Below are 26,911 nucleotides of genomic sequence, written 5' to 3'. Positions count from 1 at the left end.
TTTATATTTTTCACTTCTTTATTTAAAAACATGGTTAACCGTCGAAGGGTGTACAAAGAAAATAAACATTGGTCACCGGACAAAAAGTTCGATTGAACAGCGTTACAAAGGACACGAACAAACCCCTCTTGCCGTCACATGCCATCGACAAACAATGGATATGGAGGGAGGGGTGGAGTGGGGGGGGATGAGATTTATTATTATTATTTAGAAAGAACCCACCTAACATTTTTCTCAATATAGTTTCTCAAAAACGTCCAAAGCTAAGAGGGGAGGGGGTCATCCACTACGAGGCTTAACGCAGCCTAAGGCACAAAACGGTGCGAGTGGCAAGCGTTGATAAAAACCACACGCGAAAAAAGCCACCCAACAAACCTCGAGTAAAAAATAATAATTCATTTTTAGAACATAACCTCTGTGGGTCAGCCAATTTGGTATTTATAAATTCATGTCGACATCACCCATCCCACTAAACCACCACCCAAAAAACAACAAAACCACGCAAGCTTTCGAGACCACCGTCATCCATTAAAATAAAAAAGGGCGTTGGGTTATAGATCGTGTAAATGCCTCGTTAAAAGCTTTGAGATTTGTAAAATGTTGTGGCTTGGCTCGCCAAAACACGCCGGTGTGCTGTACTAGTACACTAGGTGCCGTACTAGTGACGAATTGGCCACGTTCCGCTTAAGCGACACAAACCTTTACGAGTTGGCCGGGTTTTAAGCAGTTACTTACCCGATCAAACCCAAAAAACCTCTATCATGGACGACGGCATCGAATTACAAAAAAATGGATTCAAATGAAGGTGACCCTGGCCTATGGCTGGTGGTTTTTTTTTTATTTTTATTTTAAAACAAAGGTGACCGTTTGGAGAAGAATCTGCAGGGTCATGGAAACTGACCGGGAAAAAAAATATAAAGTATAAATAAACCCTGTGCATATGCTGATATTAACTATGTTTCCCTATTTGTATTTTTAAATTATATCTTAAAGCTATTTTATATTCGATATTTATTTAATTTTATATACTTCAGCCCCTTAGTGTTAGACTTTTAACCCTTATTATAGTAAGACTTGTTTAAAACTTATTTAAGATTTTAGATTCCTATATGTTGAATGTATGCACCATCCTGCCAAAGTAAATTCCGTGTCGGTGTGAACTTACATGGCGAATAAAACCCTTTCTGATTCTGATTCTGCAGTGTTGGGCACATCAGAATTTAAAAAAAAAACCGGTTTCTTTGGAGAGAATGCAAGTACATCGGGGCAGCCAGAAGCTCCAGGTTTCAGCCGTGGGTAATTTAAAACAATAAATTCAAAAACAAACACAAACCTGCAGCTTATGTGCCAAATGGTCGCCAACTTTAAAAAAGGTGGTGCTGGTGGCTGGGCAGTTCTAAAAATGGGCGTGTCACCGCCGCCTTGCTAATACAAAAGATGTTTTGTTCAGGTCTCCCGATGGATGCAATTGCACAAGGCTACCACCCAGTTTAAAAAAACCAAACAACCACCACCACCAATCCAAAGGCAGGTGGAGGAGGGGGGTGCGTGGGTGGGTGAAGAGGTAACTTCACAAAATGGCGGCCACAAATGGAATGTTTGTGGCGGCCATTTTACACAAAATGGACCCCACTCCGCATTTTGCCGGTCGATTTTTTTCTCCCCTCTGCCACAAATTTAAAAACAAAAAAATGGTTTAAAAAAGCGGTCAACTCTAAAAAAACGGCAAAAACAAAAAACCCGCCACCTTCAATTTGAATCCGTGCCTTTTTAAAAATGGACGGTAGATGCATTGTAATAGCGTCAAATTACAATTGAACAAAAAACCACAAATGTACAGAGGATTCCTTTATAAACGAAGCTAAAAGCAAATAAGTTTCATAGCAAGGTGTACAAAGCGAATGTCCAGTTTAAATATTAGCCAGCTACGATTATTTGCCGCGCGATCCAGACAGCCAAGTTGGTTCGTACGTGGGGGGTCGAGGAATGTTCAAGAGTTAACGATTTGTACAAGCTATCGATTGGGTTAACATAGTAATAATAATAAAAAAAAACACTTGTAACGATTTCACACTTTTATTAATCATTTAAAAAAATCAGATCGCTATTTAAGGCACGAACAAATAACAGGAGTTGGGGGAGAGGGGGACAATGGTTGACCTGTTGACAAAAGGACTTAAGACTCTCAAAATAGAAGGCAAAGAGGCAGAATTTGAATCGGTCATCTTAAAGATAATTCCAAGACTTTGGAGGGAGCCCCATGATAAAAAAAAAGTTTGGGTTATAAAAAGGTACAAACCAAAAAATGATCAAAAGCAATTCAACGATTTTTGTTTGAAGCCTCAAATAAAAAAGGGTATCGCAGCAGACAGTAGGGAGTAAGATGCCCACATTTGCAATTTATAACCATCCTTAAGAATGTTTAATGGGGTTTACACGATTTCAGGTTTACGGATAAGTTTAACCATCGGTCAATTCTCCCCCCCCCCCCAACGTAGGAGTGTGCATGGTCTCAAGGAGATCTGTGTTTTGTTTGCTTAAGAGGTTCGGTAGTTTAATCCAATAAGCATTTGGTTGAAGGATTTGGTTCAAGAGTTCCATAAGCAGGCACTCGTGACCAGAGAAGAATTTGGCCACAAATAAAAAGACGAATCCCATCCGTTTGACTGAGAAACTCTCGTCAACTAATTGACCATTTTTTACCCGAGACCACGATTTAGTTTAGCAGGGTTATTTATGCAAGAGTTCATGGCCATGATAACGTCCTATTGGGATGGTCTAAACCCCCCCCCACCCCAAAAAAAAGGCACACCAATTTGCAAATCACGATTTATACAATGGGCTGTAAATGCACCGTAAGGTTATTGAGGATGATATTAGAAGCCCGGTATGACAAGTGAATGTTAAAGTACTTGCATAGAAACTGTGTACCCCAAGTAGAGCACCATAAAAAAATGGGTTTATCGTCTTAGAGAGGGGAGCGAGAGCGAGAGAGAGAGAGATCGCTGAAAAAGGCCAACACCTTAATTAATAAAACATTTTTTTTTTCCAGAAAACGCAACGGGGTGCCCCAGACGCCTCCCTCCGGCACCGCCGCCAAGCGCGGTTGGAAATCGACACCTTTGTAAAAGAAAAAAAAAACTTTAAATCACACCCGGCACAAAAAGGTTGCTGGCCAAATCATTAAATTGGCGTGTCCAAATTCAAAAAGAGGATTAGTTAACGTTGAACTGAAACAAAGTCAATTTAAGGGGGGAGGGGAGGGAGTATTTGCGACATGGAGTTGAGGTCGTTCACAAAACTGTGACCACAACGGAATGTTGTGTGGCCATTTTAAAGATAGAGACAGGAGGAGGGGAGAGGGGGATCTTGCAGTAGACTCGAAAACGGCGTCGTCAAAATGTTTGAAAGCGTCAACCCGAATGTGAAAAAGGAGAATTCCAAATCTTAATTTGGAGTCTCTAACCTTCTAAAAACAAAAAAGGATGCATAGCAGTAACGTCAAATTACAAAGTGGCCAAAAACGTTAACGCTTTCATCGCAACAGTTCTGAAAATATTGAGCGATTTGTCGGGGGGGGGGGGGGGGGTGAGAGACTTGGGGGGGAAAAAAAAACCACAAAAGCAGTTCTAAAGTCCTTCCAAATAAAATAAAATAAAAAAAACTGGCAAGAATGTTCAAAACCTTAGCGAGCAGGTAGTTTAAAAAACGGAATTTCGGATCTCAAATTGCAAAAACCGTGCGAAAGGTTTAAGCTGCCAGCGGTATTAAAAAAAAAACACCACACACATCTTAGGCAGGTTAACAAACCACAAACACACCATAGCAATTCATTCCCCGGGGTGGCACCATGCAAGACGACAGGGGGTGGAGGGGTAAACAATTACCACACGGCCCCCCTCCCCTTTTAAAAACACAAACTGCCCTTTTTCCACGGTACACGCGTCAAAGCAAGCGGCACAAAACGTGGCTTTTCAAAAGACAACGGCGCACACCCGTTGGCGCGAGGCAAACCTTTGCCATTCTAGTTGAAAAACAACGACGACAACAACAACGATGGCGTACACAAAACGGAATGGCGCTTGACAAGACCTAAAAGGGCCACTTGCGGGGGGGGGGGGGGGGGGGGAAACTCAATCCGACCAGATTCTACTTTTCCACCTCCACCCCAGGACCTCCCTCACCCATCCACCCACCCACAGCCACCCACACACACACACACCACCACCAACCACCCTCACACGTAGTTGCTTCTCGCCGTGGCCACGGAGCGTGGCGGCGCGACCGACCGAGGCCCCATGTACTTCTCCTGCTTGGGGGGGCACTGGCAACAGAGCAGGGCGCCGCCCAGGATGAGCAGGGCGGCCGCGGCCCAGCCGATGTACATGGAGGCGCCGATCTCGCGCTTCATGGCGTCGGGCACTATGGGGTTGTAGAAGTCGCGGATGATGGTGTTGGCGGCCCACGACACCGGGATCAGCTCCATGACGCCCGACAGGATGAAGATGATGCCCGAGCCGACTGTGATGCGCGCCTTGGTGGTCTCGTCCTCGATGCAGGTGGTGCACTTGGCGCCCACGATGCTGACGAGGATGCCCAGCACGGTGAGGACGATGGCGATGACCGAGAGGGCTCGCGCTGCCTGCGGGCGGGGGGAGGAGGGGAGGCAAGCACAAGGGTGGGAGCGGGGGTTAGTAAACGGAGGGTGGGGGGGGAATGTTGTACAGAGAAACCTTGGGGTCGCGAGGGAGCACGATTTCGGTTCCGGGAAAAAAAAAAAAACACGTTTGTAATCCAAAACACTCGGCACATCGACAAGCGCTTCGAATGAAATCGTTCGCCATCACGTGTTCGCTCGGCAGTGCCAAGTGCGTCTTTACACGTGCACCGCTCGTATTGGCCAAGACCTCCCTCGCCTCAGCAAATTAATCAGTCATTTTAAATCGTTTTTGCTCGCCTTGCAAAAACGCTCGCAGACCAAGTCACTCGCAAGCCACACAAAAGTTTCCGCTCTGCACGGGGGAGAGAGGTCGGCGGACACTTGGTGCAAGCGACAATTAAATTTATTTTCGAACCGCTCTGCGGTTGGGTCTTCCTCCTCCCGACCCTCCTCGCACCTCCGATTTAGCACGGTTGGCTACGTAAGATGATGTGAGATGCCGTGTGGCTCAAGCGGACTGAAGCAGAGACTCTTGGGGGGGGGGGGGGTACCGAGAGAGTTTACGCAGCGCCTCGATCTCAATGAAGAGCACAAGCCATCACGAACACCCCCACCTCCCCCACCGGTCATCCCTGGAACAGCAGCGGCTGTTGGATAACCAGCGTGAAGACTGTCAACACTGCAAATCACATAGCACCTTCAGGACGTGCTTGTGGCCGTCTGGAACGCTCCCACCCACACCACTATTTAGGAATTCGCACGGCGCTATGCACCTGTTCAATGTAGATTGAGACGCATACGTTTAGAACTGCTCTGTATTTAGCGTGCCATTACCCACCCCGCACAACCCGCACCTCAGGATTAGCGCGGCGAGCTACGCGCGGTGCCCAAAGTTCCACGTACAAGTTGCGGCAGAAAAATTTACCCCTCGGGCGGGCGCATAGCCCAAATCGCGACGTAAAAGTAATGAAAAAAAAAAGCGTAGTGGTTACACGCATCCCATCGGATGCACGTTTCTGGGGGGAGTGCAACTCGCAACATCCACTTGGCACGGAGCACAAGCGCAGCCCCTCTGGGGGTCTCAGTCTTCCATCATTCAGCGTCTGGCCAGCAGCAGCAGCGCCAGGCTCCGCTTCAACCGCTTGGTTTCACCCACAAGCACTTTTGCCAAGGGAGACGGCAAAAAATAAAAAAGTGGAAACCAGCCCAGCGTAGCCAACGTTAAAACCGGCGGGGTTTCAAAGCAACGCCTGGGCCTGCCGACGAGAAGGCGAAAGTCAAAACGAGCCCAGAGTGCAACTTGTTATTAACCGAGCAGCCTGGCGGCTCTTGCTGCCAATGCGAAAACCGGAGTCTCCAGAAAAATCGGCGATCTTCGTTTGCACACCGGAGGAGGAATCCCGCAGAGGGACAGGGGGACCACGCATGACTTGCAGAGCAACCGCGCACCTAAGAGTCGTCAGCGCAGATAATCTAGTCCGCCCGAAGGTCCCAGTCGTCAGCGCGGATAATTGTGGGTCTGCCGCATCACAAAAAAAAGTCCGTCATTAAGGTTGCGGATAATGTAGAGCCTACCGTATATTTACAAACGGCTCTCTCCACTCCTCCCCCCCCTTCAAAAACGATGTCCAATTTTTTTTTTTTAAACAACCAACACGGATGTCCACCCCCACGCCGCAACATTTTCGGGAGAGAGTCTCAAGGCGTGGTCAGCGTTTCGTCAAGGACCCCGCGGAGAGATTCCTGAATCGACGAGTGGCAGGGCCGGAGATGGGGGGGGGGGGCAGAGTGAACGAGCGACGGTGGGTGGGGAGGGTAGCCAGTGTATGTGTGTGTGTGAGCGTAACGTAGCAACGTGATCAAGGTGTGTGGGGGAGGGTGGCAAGCACCTAACAACACCCACCACAAAAGCATAAAACTCCACAACCCCTGCCACACCACCACCACCACCTCCTCACAAAAGCCAAAAAAAAGTCCCCCGGCACAGCCTGGAAACAGCCGCGTGGGTGGCAAGTGGCGTTGGCACGCAACAGCGCCGGTGGCAAGGCCGGGAATTGGTGGGACAGCTAAGGGACCCTTAGGAGTCGGGATGGCCAAGATCCCCCAGAGGACACAAAGATCCTCACCCACCACCCACCACCACCACCGTGTAAGCCTTCAGCCACTGTTGATGGGCAAGTGCTGTTAGTAGCAACGGCTGCTATGGCATCAGCTAGGTGGACCCTGTCGGGGGTTGGGTGGCCGAGGACACGAAGACAAAGACGAAGGTTCCCCCTACACCCCCCCCCCCACCCCGTGTAGCCTTGGGATTTGGCGAGGGTAAGCGCCATCGGCGAGTAACAACGCCCATTAAAAAAAAGAGCCAGCACTGGGTGGGCTATGTTGGGTTGGTGTGGCCAGGATAAAAGAAGACACAGGGTGAGATGGGTAAAAAAAGATTCCCCACCGCGCGCATAGCCTGTACAAAAAAATACCCCACCATAGTTTATTTTTATATTGTTGGTTATTTCGGTAAAGGGTACGAAGGGAAACAATAAAATACCACAAATATAAAAGCAATAAAATAAAGTCTAGAAAAGTGTTCTCTTGCTGTGGTTGTCACACCTGATGATGATGATGGCTTTGTGTTGCAGTCGAAACGTCGGTGGAGACTTATTGTTATATATACGAATCGCTGCAGGTCACGAAAGCTTTAAAAATCTAAAGTTTATTTTTTTAGTTTAGGTAACGTGCGGGTCTGGGACCGTTGTTTGTGCTGCCTTGCCAAAAGCTCGGATATTTAAGTGCACACTAACAACAACAATAATAATAAGCGACTAGATTATGTTGCCAGGTCAGGTCCGAACCGAGGTGCGTTGTAGTCAAGTTAGAACCACCTGGGCCCAAATCACAACTTGATAGCAGCTCTACCACGTGGGCCGATATCATCATCGTCCAGGAGACTCGTAGAGAACCAGAGACCCTACAAACCCATAGGAGAACCACTCAAACCTAAAACTCTGCTAACGTTACCAGCTGTAAGGCCCCCCCCACACCGATGTGGCAAGCCCTCTTTGGTCAGACGAGCGATACAAACTGGCCCATCCGCAACATCAAAAGCAGCTCTACCAGGTGGCCCGATATCACCGTGCAAGTTGGACGCATTAACGAGATGCATTGGCGACTACCACAGACCAAACTATGTTTGCGTTTTGATTTAAAGCTTTCACGAATGCGGCGATTCATATTCTTGGTTCATTTCGGTAAAGTCACCACCACGTAGAAGGGAAACAATAAAATAAATATATATAAAACAATACAATTCTCACGACGTTTCATCACGCCTGATGATGACCGCTTGTGTCGCAGTCGAAACGTCATGAGAATTTCATCTGTTTTATATATTATTTTATTGTTTCCCTTCAACGTGGCGACTTTACCGAAAGGACCAAGAATATCCTTGTATATGTATTTCTACCGACAGTGTACCTCGTATTTGTCATTCTATCTATGCCGGTATGTGTGAACACGAAATGTAACACTCTTCTGAAATTCATGGTCCGCCAGGAAGTGTCTAACTGCGTTGTTGGCCTGACTGGATGTGCTTCCCGTAATGTTTATTTCAGGTTTGTCGAATTCTCGTCTCTCATCTTGTGTGTGTTGTATTTACCTCCGCGATTCGTTCTTGACACCTGATGAAGATCGCTCGCGTTGTGATCGAAACGTCGTGATTGTTTTTTTTTGGTTTTAATATAATTTTATTGTATTTCTACATACGTGACTCTACCGAAAAACAGTAATTTTACGCAGTCACAAAAGCTTTAATACTTTATGACCAAGAAAATATTTATGTTACCAGGTGCAAGATCCTACACCCCCTCCCTGCCAACCCCCTACTACTGCAACTCTGTTCAGACAAGCGGGAACACCCTGGGTCAACAACTTGATATCAGCAAATCAAGCTGCAAATTAGACCCATATTTAGGAGGACGGATTCAGAGACCCGACCCACCACACCCCAGCCACAGGACAACGGAATCAAAAGAGGAATTCCTGCAGCTACGGACGCTGCAAATCGACCGATCCAAGTTAATATTTACACCAGGGTTTAAGGGAACTCTCCCCCTCCCCCCCCACTCCCAACTGGAGGTGCCGTGTGGCGAGACCCGGCAACCCCACCACGTAGATGGCCGAGAGCTGCAAGTGACCGATATCATCATCATCATCATCAAAGTGGAAATTACACCCGGGGAGACGAACACCGAAACTAAAAATTCCAAATTTTGGATTTACAGCATTCGTGACTGCAGCAATTCATATTCTTAGCTCTGTCGGTAAAGTCACGTTGAAGGGAAACAATAAAATATATATTTTATAAATATTTTATAAAAATATATATTTTATTAAAATAATAATATGTTTTATTAAAGTTACATATTTTATTAAAATAATAAAATATATTTTATTATTATATTTTATTATTTTATTGTTTCCCTTCAACGTGACTGTACCGAAAGGAGCTAAGAACATAAAAATTCCAAGTTAATTTTTTTTTCGCCCAGGGTTTAAGGGAGGGACCTTCTTAAGCCGAGCTTGCTGGCTGTGTGGCTCTCGATCAGCCCCAAGCGGGGTTTGACCCCGTCCAATCCACAGCATGACGATAGCAGCAGCAGCAGCAGCTCCTCACCCAAGCGGCTAATATCACCAGAAACATCACCGCAACAAAGACAAAGGACCCTCCCCCACCCACCCCGTGTAGCCTTACGAGACTAGTGGCAAGTGCTGTTAGCGAGCACCTGTCAAGAACGGCACTGTGGAACACGAAGGGGGGGGTGGGTGGCGAGTGGGTGGCGAGTGGGTGGGCGATGGCGAGTGGTGAGTGGATGGCGAGTGGGCGGTGAATGGATGGTGAATGGGCGGTGAGTGGATGGTGAATGGGCGGTGAGTGGATGGTGAATGGGCGGTGAGGAGCAAGTGGGTGGGGGTGAGGAGTGGGTGGTGGGTGGCGAGTGGGTGGCGAGTGGGCGGTGAGTGGGCGGTGAGTGGATGGTGAATGGGCGGTGGGGAGCAAGTGGGTGGGGAGCGGGTGGGGGTGAGGCGGTGGTGGGTGGGTGGTGAGTGGGTGGGTGGTGAGTGGCGAGTGGGTGGTGGTGAGTGGGTGGTGAGTGGTGAGTGGGTGGTGAGTGGTGAGCGAGTGGCGAGTGGGTGGTGGTGAGTGGGTGGTGAGTGGTGAGCGAGTGGTGAGTGGTGAGTGGTGGGTGGCGAGTGGCAGGATATGGTGAGTGGTGAGTGGGTGGTGAGTGAGTGAGTGGTGAGTGAGTGGTGAGTGAGTGGTGAGTGAGTGGTGAGTGGTGGGTGGTGAGTGGTGGGTGGTGAGTGGTGGGTGGTGAGTGGGTGGTGGGTGGTGAGTGGTGAGTGGTGGGTGGTGAGTGGGCGGCGAGTGAGTGGTGAGTGGTGGGTGGTGAGTGGGCGGCGAGTGGGCGGTGAGTGGGTGGTGAGTGGGTGGTGAGTGGGTGGTGGGTGGTGAGTGGTGAGTGGGTGGTGAGTGGTGAGTGGTAGGTGGTGAGTGGTAGGTGGTGAGTGAGTGGTGAGTGTTGGGTGGCGAGCCACGCGTGCCCACCGACTTTGGCTTAACGAAACGTGGCGTCACGCTCACACGACAGACAAAGGTCCCCCGTGTAGCCTCCACAGGACGGTCGGGGCAAGTGCTGTGGCTACACAGAGGGGGTGGGTGGTCAGCACCACCACGCCCGGCCGCCTTCGTCTCTCCCCCCCCCCCCAGTGCTGGCGATGTTTATGCCACACCGCTGCAGCAGGTACCTCGTTTGAGGCCGAGTGGACCTAGGGGAGGACCCAGGAACGCTTCAGGTAATCGTCTCTGGTGTTGTCGCTGGCGGTGGTTGTCGAGCGGGGAATCGAATCACTGGGTCCGTGGCGCTAACCACTACACCCACCGCTCCCCCTTACCACACAGCCGGGTACACACCCACACCACAGGGTACATAGCCGGGTACACCACAGGGTACACCTACACCAGGTACACACCCACACCACAGGGTACACAGCCAGGTACACCACAGCCAGGTACACCACAGGGTACACACAGCCAGGTACACACCTACACCACAAGGTGCACAGCCAGGTACACGCCTTCCACAGGGTACACGCCTACCACAGGGTACACGCCTACCACAGGGTACCCCCACTACACCTACACACCCACTACACCAGGTACACGCACAGGTACACCCACTACACCAGGTACACACCCACCCACAGGTACACCCAGTACACACCCACTACACCAGGTACACACCTACACAGGTGCACCCACAGGGACACCAAGTACATCTACACCAGGTACACACCCCCCCACAGGTACACCCACAGGTACCCCCACTATACACCTACACACCCACTACACCAGGTACACCAAGTAAATCTACACACAGGTACACCCACTGCACCAGGTACACCTACACACACAGGTACCCCCACTACACGAGGTACACACCCACAGTACATCTACACCAGGTACACAGTACAGCTACACCAGCCGGGTGTAACGTTGCAGAGTCGTTACCACGGGAGACCCTCCCCGCGTGTTACAACAAAGACTACGAGTGTAGAATGCGTAGAGTGTGTGTATGTGGAGTGTGTGTAGGTATGTAGAGTGTGTGTATGTGGAGTGTGTGTAGGTATGTAGAGTGTGTGTATGTGGAGTGTGTGTAGTGTGTGTATGTAGAGTGTGTGTAGTGTGTGTATGTAGAGTGTGTGTAGTGTGTGTATGTAGAGTGTGTGTAGTGTGTGTATGTAGAGTGTGTGTAGTGTGTGTATGTAGAGTGTGTGTAGTGTGTGTATGTATGTAGAGTGTGTAGAGATAGGGTGTGTGTGTAGTGTGGGGGAGTGTGTAGAGTGTGTGTGTGTAGAGAGTATGTATGTGTAGATAAAGTGTATGTAGAGTATGTGTAGAGATAGTGTGTGTGTAGTGTGGGGGAGTGTACAGTGTATGTATGTGTGGAGTGTGTAGAGTGTATGTGTGGAGTGTGTAGAGTGTATGTGTGGAGTGTGTAGAGTATGTGTAGAGTATGTGTAGAGACAGAGAGTGTGTGTAGTGTGTATGTAGAGTGTATGTGTAGAGTGGTGTGTGTGTAGTGTGGTGTGTGTGTAGTGTGTATGTAGAGTGTGTATGTGTGTAGAGTGGTGTGTATGTGTGTAGAGTGGTGTGTGTATGTGTGTAGAGTGGTGTGTGTATGTGTGTAGAGTGTGTGGTGTGTGTATGTAGAGTATGTGTAGAGTCAGAGTGTGTGTATGTAGAGTATGTGTAGAGTCAGAGTGTGTGTAGTGTGGGGGAGTGTAGTCTGCTTGTGGGAGAGTAGCTGTATCATCATCATCATCACCACCACCACAATCAGTAGGAATTTATAGCAGCAGCCAAAAGAGACCAAAACGTGTTTAGGAGACCCCCCCCCGCCCCGAGACTAAAACTACAATCTGGAAGTTAACAGCCAAGGGCCCCCCCCCCCGGGCCCCCCACAGAGCTAACAGCCGTGCAAGTTTTTGCTCAGGACGAGTGCTACAACATAGCATCGGGCATCTTTAAAAAAAAACCCCACGTAGGCCGATGTCATCACGTTCAGAGGACTCGCGTTTCAGAATCACAGAGACACGCACACACGCGCGCAAAACAAAACTAAAATTTAACCAAGCACTTTGAAAGCGGCGTGAAAATTAAATCACCAGCATGATAATTGGTTGGTTGTTTTTTACCCCCCTTTTATCCGGCAACAAAAACTGGACACTTTTTTTTATACAAAGGAGTCGTGTTTACATTGACCACAATACCAGCGGTCGGAACGCAAACACAAAACAACAAACTCTGATAATGTATGTGGCACCGTCCTTTGAGATTGATTGGTCCACACCCGAGACGGCTTTCTTTAGGAGCCCAGTCTCACGTTGGTGCTGGACCAGAAATGACGCCAAAAGGCGTCGCACAACTCAAAAGGGCAATGCACAGAGTAAGAGATCCCGGACCCAAGCATTTACACCATTGGAAAAACCTCATTTGCCAGTAACAAAATATGATAACTGGTTTTTTTACCCCTTTTATCTGGTAACAAAACTGGACACCTTTTTAACAAGGAGTCATTTTTACATTGACCACAAAACCAGCGGTCGGAACGCAAACACAAAAACAACAAACTCTGATAATGTATGTGGCACCGTCCTTTGAAATCCATTGGTCCACACTCGAGACGGCTTTCTTTAGAGCCTCGTCTCACGTTGGTGTTGGACCAGAAATGACGCCAAAAGGCGTCGCACAACTCAAAAGGGCAATGCACCATCAGAGTATGAGAGCTTGGGGTAAAAGCACCAGCAGCTCAACTCAAACAACAACAACCTCACGTGGCCATGTCGATTCGAAAACTGTGGGAGGGAAAAACCTCGACAGGATTCAGAGATGAAATTCACGGAGCGAGCACCACGGGGAGAGAGAGAGAGACGCAGACATTGTCAGGGATAGAAGTCACGACCTCCTGTAGACCAGGCGAAGTAGTCAACATCTCCCTTGGAGAGACGCAGACAGCAGAAGGCATCAGGGATCGAACCCACGACCTCCTGTATACCAGGCGAGGTAGTCAACATCTCCCTTGTGAGAGAGAGAGACGCAGACACAACAGGGTCCAGGGATTGAACCCACGACCTCCTGTACACCAGGCGAGGTAGTCAAATCTCCCTAGCCATGATGATGAGAGAGAGACAGACCTCCTGTAGACCAGGCGAGGTAGTCAACATCTCCTTAGCCACCGTGATAAGATGCAGACAGAGGCGCCAGCGTTTTGGAGCCGAGGGAGAGAGAGAGAGATTAAATTCTTTCAAATAAACAAGGCTGACGAGGCGGGAGCAGGGCACGGCCGGACTCGGGAATGGAAAAAAAAACCGCACGTGGCACAGCCAAAGGTGCCCTAGGTAGCTCGGAGTCAAACGCAAAGGTAAAGGAGAGTTGTGCGTTTGTACGGGCCGGGCACTTGACGGAACACTCCCACACACACACATTGATGATGGTGGGAGTCAAATCGTCAACCAGGGAGGGGTTCCCACACTGCTAGAACACTACCACACACACCCACAACGCTACACACACACACACACTTTACATTACCTGTAACAGCACTACAACAGCACTGGGCTAAATTTGGATTTAAAGCTTTCGTGACTGCAGGGATTTATATTATTTGGTTCTTTCGGTAAAAAGGTCACCACCGCGTAGAAGGGAAACAAAATAACAAAAATATAAAACTTTAAAATTCTCACGACGTTTTCGACTGCAACACCCAGCAGCAATCATCATCAGGTGCGAAAACCACAGCAAGAACAATTTGAAAAAAGCACTAGGCTAGATCACTATAGAGACACCATCCACTACACCATGCACACAGAGACACTCACCATTAAAATAGCACGCCACACCCCACTACAAAGACAAAGATCCCCCGTATAGCCTTAAACAGGCTGTAGGGGCAAGTGCTGTTAGCTAGCAGCACCCTATGAAGGCCGGAAGGGTACACGAGGGGGGTGGGTGGCCAGCAACCACGCCTTGACCGCCTTTGTCTCCCCAGTGGCGATGTTTACTACACACAGCACCAGGTGGTACTCATTTGAGGCCGAGTCGACCTAGGGGAGGCCCGGGACCGGTTCAGATAATCGTCACTGGTGGTGTTGGCCCGCGAGCGGGAATCGAACCCGGGGTCGCCAGGTTCGTAGCGCAGCGTAGCGCTAACCGCTACACTACCGCTACCCACACTCTCAGACACAGCTAAACACACATACACACTCCTCCAACACCACGCCCGGCCGCCTTTGTCTCTCCCCCCCCCGTCCGTGGCGATAGCGACGTCTCAGGTCACCAACATCACCACCAAATCACCACGTTCCTGGGTGCCACGTGGAGCCTCAGGAATACGGGAGGTGGTGGTGGGGGTTGCGGTGGGAGCAAACCCACGACCTCCTGTACACCAGGCGAGGTAGTCAACATCTCCCTTGTGAGAGAGATGCAGACAACAGGGTCCAGGGGATCGAACCCACGACCTGCTGTATACCAGGCGAGGTAGTCAACATCTCCCTTGTGAGAGATGGAGAGAAGCAGACACAATAGGGTCCAGGGATCGAACCCACGACCTCCTGTATACCAGGAGAGGTAGTCAACATCTCCCTAGCACCCGTGGCACTCTCTGCAGGAGGAGTGAGCGAGGCGTTTTGCCATCTCCCAGTGACCATCGGCACTCGAAGCGAGTTCATCTCGCTCCTACATAAATCGGGGGGGGGGGCCCTAGGTTTTTAACGGGAGTGGGGGGGGCCCATAGGTTTCCGTGACCACTCCGTGCTGTGGCTGGGAGATCGCCTTCCCCGTGGGGCCCAGCTGACGTGACCCATCGTCGCTGTATTTGTGTTAGAAGGCGTCTCTCTCTCTCCGGTATCTCTACAAACCGGTTTATCGCGTCCCCACTGTGTGTAGGCCGGTGCTGTGCGGTCGAGCACGCATGAGCAGTGGGGGGAGAGGGGGGGGGGAGATGTTGACTACCTCGCCTGGTATACAGGAGGTCGTGGGTTCGATCCCTGGACCCTGTTGTGTCTGCATATCTCTCTCTCAAGAGAGATGTTGACTACCTCGCCTGGTATACAGGAGGTCGTGGGTTCAAGCCCTGGACCCTGTTGTGTCTGCATCTCTCACAAGGGAGATGTTGACTACCTCGCCTGGTATACAGGAGGTCGTGGGTTCGATCCCTGGACCCTGTTGTGTCTGCATATCTCTCTCTCAAGGGAGATGTTGACTACCTCGCCTGGTCTACAGGAGGTCGTGGGTTCAAGCCCTGGACCCTGTTGCGTCTGCATCTCTCTCACAAGGGAGATGTTGACTACCTCGCCTGGTGTACAGGAGGTCGTGGGTTCGATCCCTGGACCCTGTTGTGTCTGCGTCTCACTCTCAAGGGAGATGTTGACTACCTCGCCTGGTATACAGGAGGTCGTGGGTTCGATCCCTGGACCCTGTTGTGTCTGCGTCTCTCTCAAGGGAGATGTTGACTACCTCGCCTGGTGTACAGGAGGTCGTGGGTTCGATCCCTGGACCCTGTTGTGTCTGCATATCTCTCTCTCAAGGGAGATGTTGACTACCTCGCCTGGTATACAGGAGGTCGTGGGTTCGATCCCTGGACCCTGTTGTGTCTGCGTCTCTCTCTCAAGGGAGATGTTGACTACCTCGCCTGGTATACAGGAGGTCGTGGGTTCGATCCCTGGACCCTGTTGTGTCTGCATATCTCTGAAGGGAGATGTTGACTACCTCGCCTGGTATACAGGAGGTCGTGGGTTCGATCCCTGGACCCTGTTGTGTCTGCGTCTCTCTCTCAAGGGAGATGTTGACTACCTCGCCTGGTGTAGAGGAGGTCGTGGGTTCGATCCCTGGACCCTGTTGTGTCTGCGTCTCTCTCTCTCAAGGGAGATGTTGACTACCTCGCCTGGTATACAGGAGGTCGTGGGTTCGATCCCTGGACCCTGTTGTGTCTGTGTCTCTCACAAGGGCAGCCACCCGCCAGCTACCAGCCCAACCAGCCACCAGCCACTAGGCCAGCCACTAGGCCAGCCACTAGGCCAGCCACTAGGCCAGCCACTAGGCCAGCCACTAGGCCAGCCACTAGGCCAGCCACTAGGCCAGCCACTAGGCCAGCCACTAGGCCAGCCATCCACGAGCCCAACCAGCCAGCCACAAGTCGAGAAGGGGAGGGGGCAGAGATTCCTCTTCAATAAACAAAGACGCGCACATCACCACCACCATCACCCACCACCATCACCCACCATCACCACCATCACCCACCATCACCCCCCCCCCCCACCACCACCCCCACCATCACCATCACCACCCCCCACCATCACCACCACCACCATCACCCCTACCACCATCACATCACCCCCCCCCCCCACCCCCACCACCACCATCACCCCCACCACCACCATCACCCCCACCACCACCATCACCCCCACCACCACCATCACCCCCACCACCACCATCACCCCCACCACCACCATCACCCCCACCACCACCACCATCACCCCCACCACCACCACCATCACCCCCACCACCACCATCACCCCCACCACCACCATCACCCCCACCACCACCACCACCACCACCCCCACCACCCCCACCCACCACCATCACCACCACCACCCCCCCACCACCCACCACCAGAGGGGTCGCCACGGTGACTGGGTCCCCCCCCACTCACCGCTCGACGCACAAAGACAAAGACCACCACGCCCCCAGGTAGCCTCTAGCAGGGCTGTAGGGGCAAGTGCTGTTAGTAGCGAGTAGCAGCAGCAGTGTCTATGTACTACACACACAACACACAGACAAAGGTCCCCCAGGTAGCCTCTAGCAGGGCTGTAGGGGCAAGTGCTGTTAGTAGCGAGTAGCAGCAGCAGTGTCTCTGTACTACACACACCACACAAAGCTCCCCCAGGTAGCCTCTAGCAGGGCTAGCGAGTAGCAGCAGCAGTGTCTATGTACTACACACACCACACAGACAAAGCTACCCCAGGTAGCCTCTAGCAGGGCTGTAGGGGCAAGTGCTGTTAGTTAGCGAGTAGCAGCAGCAGTGTCTATGTACTACACACACACCACACACACACACAGACAAAGCTACCCCAGGTAGCCTCTAGCAGGTATGCAGGGGCAAGTGCTGTTGGCAGGAACTATGAAGGGCAGGGTTGCCCTGCACGGACACCCCCCTCGCACTTGAACTGGTGGTGATGTTTACCGCACATTAGCAAACACAAAAAAACCCCCCCACACAGAACTGAAACTTCCCAGAGTTTTAAAATAAAGACTACAACAAGAACCGGATCGAACTCGCCTTGGTCCTGCGTAGCAGGCGAGGTGGTCACCGTGTCGGGCAGAGCGGTACAAACTCGACTTATAACAGCTCGCAAAACAGCTCAGCCCACCAACCTGTGAGTGTGTCTGTCTCTCTCTCAAAGCCGTGTGTGTGTGTCTGTCTCAAAGCCGTGTGTGTGTCTGTGTCTCAAAGCCGTGTGTGTGTGTCTGTGTCTCTGTCTCAAAGCCGTGTGTGTGTGTGTCTCAAAGCCGTGTGTGTGTGTCTCAAAGCCGTGTGTGTGTGTCTCAAAGCCGTGTGTGTGTGTGTCTCAAAGCCGTGTGTGTGTGTGTCTCAAAGCCGTGTGTGTGTGTGTCTCAAAGCCGTGTGTGTGTGTGTCTGAAAGCCGTGTGTGTGTGTCTGTGTCTCTCTCAAAGCCGTGTGTGTGTGTCTGTGTCTCTCTCAAAGCCGTGTGTGTGTGTCTCTGTCTCTCTCAAACCCGTGTGTGCGTCTCTGTCTCTCAAACCCGTGTGTGTCTCAAACCCATGTCTCCTCCATCACCACCACCACCGCCACCGCCTCCTCACCTGCAGGTCCTGGCCCAGGGCCAGCATCGAGTCGTACATCTTGCACTGCATCTGGCCCGTGCTCTGCACCACGCAGTTCATCCAGATGCCCTCCCAGACAATCTGAGCCACCACGATGTTGTTGCCGATGAACGCGGACACCTTCCACATGGGCAGGGCGCACGTCACGATGGCGCCCAGCCAGCCCACGATGCACAGCGCCAGGCCCAGCAGCTGCATGCCCGTGCTCGCCATGGCACTGTGGAGTTGCGGAGCGCGCGCTTGGCGGGCGGGAAAAAAAACGGGAGTGTGGAAGACGATGGACGGGCGGGGGGACGTGGAGCGGAAGGAGAGAGAGTGGAGCTTGGGGGAGGAGATGGCCGGAGAGAATTGAGGTCGGGGTGGGGGAGGATTTGGAAGATGGATTTGGAGAACGGATTTCGGGCCTGACGGATTCGAGATGATTCGGACGATGTTGGGATTCGAGGAGAATTATGGAACTGCCAAAACGCGCAAAAAGCCTTGCACGCGCCCCTTGGTATAGAAGTTCTCCTCGTCAAAGGCCAAGCGTCAGGAGGACGAGGATGGGGTTTTTGGAGGCGTATCTGCGAATTTCGGGAGAGGAGAGAGAGGGAGGGGAGGGAGAAAATCCGTTTTTAATAAAGCCACACCGACACTTTTAGCGGTAGGAGCACACATTAGTCATCGAAAATCATCTGCTTACGTTACCAGCTGGAAGGTCCCCACTGAAGCTTCTGTGTTAGCTCGTTTTGTTGTGGTGCAGCCTGGCCAGCACAACAAGATAGTGGCTCCACCACGTGGGCTGATGTCATTGAGACAGAGACCCATAGACACCCACAGACCCACTCATAGAGACCCACAGAGACTCATAGAGACCCACAGAGACAGGCCCACACAGATACCCACAGACCCAGATATACACGGATACCAACAAAGACCCACAGAGACCCACAGAGATACACAGAGACCCACAGAGATACATAGAGACCCACAGAGATACATGAGACCCACAGAGATACATAGAGACCCACAGAGATACATAGAGACCCATAGAGACTCCTAGAGATACATAGAGACCCATAGAGATACGTAGAGACCCACAGAGATACACAAAGATACATGGAGACCAACAGACTAAACTCTGTTTATGTCACCAGCTGTGTAAGGTCCCCAACTAAGCTGATGCTGTGTGGATCTTTGAGACGAACGGTAGAGCCTGGCCATCACAACACGATAGCAGCCGCCACCACGTGGGCTGATATCACCACCACGTGGAGATTTTAACACCACTGTCAACCCCTTATCAGCGCCCTACCTTATTACAGACCAATTTAGACCTTTGCTGGTCACCCCGTGCCCCTTAAAGATCTCACCCTTCACCCCCCCCCCCCACCACCACCACCCTTCATCCTACAACGCAGTATGGACCTGAACTCAATTTCCCTGCAGAGTTCAACCGTGATGGGATTGACAGCCGTTCGGATTTAGTTTCTTGCCGTTGGTTTTCACACCTGATGACTGTGTGTTGCAGTCTAAACGACGTGAGAATTTTTACGTTTTTATATATATCATCATTTTATTGTTTCCCTTCTACGTGGCGACTTTACCGAAAGAACCAAGAATATGTCTTGGGTTCTTTAAAGTCACGGAGAAATAAAAAAAAAATACAGATTGTACTCTTTCTATTTCCCCACCTACGGTAACGTCACCGAAAATAAGCGAAAAATGTTTACACAATTCCAGGGGTTTTTCCTAGGCGTGTTCAGGTCGCTTAATTTGGGACATTCGCAGGCCACACGCGAGCCAATTCTCGTTCGGGAATGCCAAGCAGAGACGCTGTAGGGGCAAGTTTCGCTTCCGTAGAGCAATCCAGAGAACGCAAGTCGCGACATTGCCTGGTCAAAGAATAGGCGATTTCTTTATTTTTTTGAAAAGGAGCTTAAATCGACCGACCGCTGTACCACATTCCTACACCACCCCAAAGCAGCGGGCAACTTCACGAAGCTGCCATCATTTGCCGTAAGGCAAGGGGGCTCGATTCCACAACTGGAATCTACATAGGCTCAGCGGACACCTTAGCTGGTCAAATATTTTTGTTTAAAAAAATAAAATCGCTGAAGATTGTATTCATTCAACCGCCGTACATTCCTCCGCCACAGGCAAGCCAATTCTCGTTCGAGCCCCATTAAGCTGCTGCTGCGTGGACCTTTGTTTAGACGAACGGTACAGCCTGTCCATCACAACACGATAGCAGCTCCACCACGTGGGCTGATGTCATAGAGACAGACCCATAGACACCCACAGAGATAGAGACCCACACAGACCCACACAGATACAGAGACCCACACAGACACACAGAGACCCACACAGACACACAGAGACCCACACAGACACAGAGACCCACACAGATACACAGACACCCACACAGATACACAGAGACCCACACAGATACACAGACACACAGAGACCCAGAGACCCACACAGAGACCCACACAGATGCATAGACCCACAGACTAAACTCTGTTTATGTCACCAGCTGTGTAAGGTCCCCACTAAGCTGCCGCTGTGTGGATCTTTGTCGAGACGAACGGTACAGCCTGGCCATCACAACACGTGGGCTGATGTCATAGAGACAGAGAGACCCATAGACACCCACAGAGACCCATAGAGACCCACAGAGAGAGACACAGACACAAAGAGACCCACAGAGACACAAAAGAGACCGCTTAAGATGCATTCATTCGACTGCCGTACATTCCTCGGCCACAGAGGCAAGCCAATTCTCGTTCGAGCCGCCATCGTGCGCTGTAGGCAAGGGTGGCTTCTGTGGCGTAGCCTACATAGTTCGATGGACACCTTAAGGGGCCGTCCATGAATGCCATCACGCGATTTTGGACGATTTTTTACCCCCCTCCCACCCCCTCCCCCCACAAATGTGACGTCAAAGCTCTGCCCCCCCCCAAAAAAAAATAAATATTAAACATGCTTCAAATCGATTTAAAGATTTCATAATCTTAGTTCTTTCGGTAAAGTCACCACCACGTAGAAGGGAAACAATGAAAAAATAAAAATGTAAAAACAGTAAAATTCTCAAAGACGCTTCGACTGCAACGTCTGATGATGATTGCCGCTTTGTGTTTCAGTCGAAACGGCGTTGAGAATTTTACTGTTTTTATATTTTTATTATTTTATTGTTTCCCTTCTACGTGGTGGTTTTCACACCTGATGATGATTGCCGCTTTGTGTTGCAGTCGAAACGTCGTGAGAATTTTATCGTTTTATATTTTTATTATTTTATTGTTTCCCTATCTACGTGGTGGTTTTCACACCTGATGATGATTGCTGCTTGGCGTTGCAGTCGAAACGTCGTGAGAATTTTATTGTTTTATATTTTTTTATATTATTTTATTGTTTCCATTCTACGTGGTGGTGACTTTACCGAACGAACCAAGAACACGCTTGAAAATCCCTTTAAACTATTGCCATTGCAGCGGGTAATTAACGTGGCGATGCACTCCGATGTTGTAGAAAACATTTATATATATAAAAAAACTATTTAATTAAGTAGAACGTGTCGTCCATATTTATGTAAAATTGCGCAATTTTCACGTGACGTCACATTTCTCAAACCCCTCCCCCCCACCCCCAGGTGCGTGACGTCATTTATGGACGGTCCCTTAAGCTGATAAAACATAAAAAAGTCTTAGACGTTCATAAAGTTAAGATGTTCTCTTTGGTTCTTTCGGTAAAGTCACCACCACGTAGAATGAGAATAAAATAATTAATAGATAAAATAAAATAACACAATACAATTCTCACGACGTTTCGGCCACAACACAAGCGGCCTTCATCAGGTGAAGGGACGAGACTGTCCTCCAGACAGGGACGAGACTGTCTGGAGAACTGAGAACTGTCGTCCCGACAGTTCTGTTCCTTCACCTGATGAAGGCCGCTTGCGTTGTGGCCGAAACGTCGTGAGAACATTATTGCGTTATTGTATTTTATCAATTTATTATTTTATTATTCTCATTCTACGTGGTGGTGGTGGTGACTTCACCGAAAGAACCAAAGGAGATGAATCCTTGCGGTCACGAAAGCTTCAAATCGAAAGAGTTCAGATGATTAAGCGTAATCGCCTGCTACACAACATTCCTAAGCCACGGGCAAAGCCAATTCCGGGTTCGAGCCTCTAGCATTTACCCGTTAGTCAAGGTCGACTCTGGAACTTAATCTAGACGACATGGTGGGGGGACCCCCCCACGCCCCCCCCCTCAACGGGTAAAATAAGCGATCATTTGCTTAAGAGCTTAAAGCGACTGCCGTACATTCCTACCCTACACCAAATCGTAGCGGCTTCACGAAGCCGCCACCCATTTGCCATCGCCAAGGTCGCTTCTGGTAAAGGAATCTACGTAGTAATAATAATAATAATCTACGTAGTAGTAATAATAATAGGGGGGGTTTTTCCCGGCAACAAAACCGAAACTTTTTTTTTCCACGAGGATTCACGTTTACTACGTGAACCGCAATACCTGCAGTCAAAATGCAAACAACAAGAAAAACACACACATACACATACACTGCGATAATATGATGGTGGCAATTGCCCTTGAAACCGATTGGTCCACGCCAAGAGACGGCTTTTCTTTTGAGCCTCGACCCAATCGGTGCTCGATTAACCAGACGACGCCAAAAAGGCTGCGGGGTGTTGTGGTTAAGGCAGTAAAAACGTGAATCCTTGTGTAAAAAAAAGGGTTTCACAGTTTTGCTGCCAGAAAAAATAAATAAAGGGGAAAAAGCCCTATTATGATTCACCTTCTTTGGTTCTTTCGGTAAAGTCACGTAGAATGCGACTTTACCGAAAGAACCAAAAGAAGATGAATCCTTGCAGTCACGAAAGCTTTAAACCTATTATGATTACATTTTGGTACTGGCAAAGGAGGAGGAGGTCTAAATAATGTTAATCTGCACAGCCCGATGGGCACCTTAGCCAGCAATAAAAAAAGAGCTTCGGATCATTTCATTTTCAGAGTTTTTCGACCGCGTACACAATTCCACAAAAAAAACCGCGGAGAGAGGGGGGGGGTCCCCAACTTCACATCGGGGCCGCTATACCATACCCAGCTGGAGGCAAGTCGGCTTCCACAAATCGATCTACGCTGGCTCACACAACTAAGGGGCTAATCGGGGGCTAAACGCCTTCCGTCGATGTGGGAAAAAAACCAACACGAAAAACGTCGACTTAAAATAATACGGGGGTTTTCCCCCCCATATTATTTATCTGGCAACATAACTGAATTTTTTTTTTAAACGAGGATTCATGTCTGCATTAACCACAGCAACTTGTTGCAGTCAAAATACAACAAAACAAAAACTCTGATAATACGCATTTGTCCTTGAAAAACCGATCGGCCCAAGTCAGAAATGGGGGGGGGGGGGAAAACCCCCCTATTTATTATATTTTGGTACTGGCAAAGGTGGTCCAATGACGTCCACTTGAAGCTTTCGTGACTGGAGACATTTCATCTAAATTTGGGTCTTTCGTTAAAAGTCACTCGGAGACGAGGCGACCTCTTTTTTTTTTAGCGCCCAACCCCCCCCGATTGAAGACCGCTTGCGTTACGATCGAAACGTCGGTCTTCTTTTTTTTGGAACCCATCCACATCACCGAAAGAACCACACCCACCCTCCCTCACTCACCACCCCAAAAACGAACACACACGACTTTGAAAAATTAACTCCTTAAAAGTTTAAAAACACGGTTCATTAACAACTTCGTTAAAATATAATAATAAATAGGGTTTTCCCCCCACTTTTTTTTAGACAACAAAACTGAAACCTTTATACAAGGATTCATGTTTACCGCATTAACCACAAAACCTGCAGTCAAAATGCCACACAAACCAAAATAACTACACTCTAATGATAATATTTGATTCTCACGACGTTTTCGACTGCAACACTAAACAGCAGCAAATCATCATCAGGTGTGAAAACCACCACGTAGAAGGGAAACAATAAAATAATAAAAATCTAAAACGTTAAAATTCTCACGTTTTCGACTGCAACACGAAACAGCAGCAATCATCATCAGGTGTGAAAACCCACAGCAAGAACAATTATTATTTTATCGTTTCCCCCTTCTACGTGGTGGCGACTTTACCGAAGGAACCAAAACTATGAATCCCTGCAGTGACGAAAAGCTTTACATCAGAAACTTACATACGTTAACTTTTTTTTAAAACACGCTTTTATTAAAAGCGTTCTAAAAACCCAAAAGTTAAAAAAAAACATTACATTCAAGTACTTTGCATTATGGTTCAATAAACACCATTGTTTGTAACAGACTACGAATAAAAGCGTAGAGGCATTAAGGTAAGGGATCGTGGACAATTCGCCCCAAGCCGAAAATTAACATGTAAAAAAAAAATATATATTAATGTTTACAAACGCACATTATTAATTAATGATAGGATAATAGGATTGTCATCAGTACGACGCAAACACAAGAGGCTTGGCAGTCGATACCACATGGGTAAGCATGTAAAAATAGAGAGTTACAATATTTGTGGCTGCACCAACAACAGACAGTCAAATAAAAGTGAGCGTGTAGTAATAATCATAATCATAAGCGTGTAACAATAATAATAACAAGCTCGTAATAATAATAACAAGCGCATAATAACAAACAAGCGCATAATAACAAAAAAGCACATAACAAAAAATATAAAAAGCGAAAAATATAAAAAGCGAAAAATATAAAAAGCGAAAAATATAAAAAGCGAAAAATATAAAAAGCGAAAAATATAAAAAGCGAAAAATATAAAAAGCTAAAAATATAAAAAGCTAAAAATATAAAAAGCTAAAAATATAAAAAGCTAAAAATTTAAAAAGCTAAAAATTTAAAAAGCTAAAAATTTAAAAAGCTAAAAATTTAAAAAGCTAAAAATTTTAAAAGCGAAAAATTTAAAAAGGGCGTAATAATAATAATTTTAAAAATCGCGTAATAATAAAGTTGTGCATAATAATAAAAAAGCGCATAAATATAAACAGCGAACATTTTTAAAAAGCGCGTAATAATGATAATAATAGTTAAAAAACGCGTGCAATAATAATTAATAATAATAAAACTCCACCCACCACTCTCGTCGAGAACCAGCGACTTCTGACGCTGTCGTCCCGTCGGCTGTCTCCTTTTATAGGTCGACGGTGACGTCACCGTGCCTGGGGCGGGGCTAACGCGGGGCAGGTGGAAGCGGGTGGGGGAGTGGGCCAATGGCGTGGCGCCACGTCACTTCCGACGGAGGTGCAAACTTCCATATAAGGGCAACAAACACCGCGCGTGTGTTTGTTGGGAGGGGGAGATTAGGTGATGGTGGTAGTGATGATGGTGATGATGGGGAGGATGGGGAGTTGTTGTTTATAATTAAGGAAAGATGGGGGATGGTGATGGTGATGATGATGATGGTGATGATGATGTAATGATCATGTGACGACGATGGTGGTGGTGAAGGTGGTGACTATGGTGGTGGTGATGATGATGATGATGGTGGTGATGATAGTGATGATGGTGGTGATGATGATTTGATGATGGTGGTGATAATGATTTGATGATGATGGTCAGGATGGGAAGTCTTTATTGTTGTCTAATTAAGGGGGGAGGGGTGGATGAGGTGAGGGGAGTGGGGGGGGGGTGATACCTGCACCGGTACAAACCCAGTAATACCTGAAATACTAACAGCACTTGCCCCTGCAGCCCTGCTAGAGGCTACCTGGGGTAGCTTTGTCTGTGTGTGGTGTGTGTAGTACATAGACACTGCTGCTGCTACTCGCTAGCTAACAGCACTTGCCCCTACAGTCCTGCTAGAGGCTACCTGGGGGACCTTTGTCTGTGCGTGGTGTGTGTAGTACATAGACACTGCTGCTGCTACTCGCTAGCTAACAGCACTTGCGCCTACAGCCCTGCTAGAGGCTACCTGGGGCAGCTTTGTCTGTGTGTGTGATGTGTGTAGTACATAGACACTGCTGCTGCTACTCGTTAGCTAACAGCACTTGCCCCTACAGCCCTGCTAGAGGCTACCTGGGGGAGCTTTGTCTGTGTGTGGTGTGTGTAGTACATAGACACTGCTGCTGCTACTCGCTAGCTAACAGCACTTGCCCCTACAGCCCTGCTAGAGGCTACCTGGGGCAGCTTTGTCTGTGTGTGTGATGTGTGTAGTACATAGACACTGCTGCTGCTACTCGCTAGCTAACAGCACTTGCCCCTACAGCCCTGCTAGAGGCTACCTGGGGTAGCTTTGTCTTTGCGTGGGGTGTGTAGTACATAGACACTGCTACTGCTACTTGCCCCTACAGCCCTGCTAGAGGCTACCTGGGGGTAGCTTTGTCTGTGTGTGTGGTGTGTGCGCGTTGATCGAGGGGGATAATGTGATCCGGTGGTTTATAATTAAGGAAGGTGGAGAGATGATGTGGGGGATGGGGATGATGGGGGGTGATGGGGAAGTGATGGGGGAGGGGAGGTGATGGGGGGAGTTGATGGGGGAGGGGAGGGGATGAAAGGAGAGATTCGGGGTGGGGGTGTGAGAATGGAACGGAGGCTGGGTCCTTTGTTAGGGATGGGAATTAATTACATCAGAGAGCGGGAGACAGAGAGACACAGAGAGAGTCAGAGAGATAGGCAGAGAGACAGAGAGAAACACAGAGAGAGACACAGAGAGACAGAGAGAGAGACAGAGACACAGAGAGACAGAGAGAGAGACAGACACACAGAGAGAGACAGAGACACAGAGAGAGACAGAGACACAGAGAGGGAGAGA

General features: G+C 49.0%; 1 protein-coding gene across 1 annotated transcript; it reads right to left on the bottom strand.

Annotated features, from left to right (window-relative positions):
* On the bottom strand, positions 1–25,354 carry LOC116958106 (claudin-3). The gene is made up of 3 exons (XM_032980597.2): positions 25,236–25,354; positions 18,096–18,679; positions 1–4,642 (listed from the first exon to the last, which is right to left on the bottom strand). The coding sequence occupies exons 2-3, from the start codon at positions 18,327–18,329 to the stop codon at positions 4,238–4,240; spliced, it is 639 nt and encodes a 212-aa protein (XP_032836488.1). The 5' UTR covers positions 18,330–18,679; positions 25,236–25,354; the 3' UTR covers positions 1–4,237.
* Between the last annotated feature and the right edge of the window lie 1,557 nt (positions 25,355–26,911).

The sequence above is a fragment of the Petromyzon marinus genome, chromosome 72 (genome assembly GCF_048934315.1).
Source record: "Petromyzon marinus isolate PM22_M1 ecotype Great Lakes invasive population chromosome 72, UKy_Petmar_22M1.pri1.0, whole genome shotgun sequence".
Taxonomy (NCBI): Eukaryota; Metazoa; Chordata; class Hyperoartia; order Petromyzontiformes; family Petromyzontidae; genus Petromyzon; species Petromyzon marinus.
This window is presented reverse-complemented; position numbering and strand designations above follow the sequence as displayed.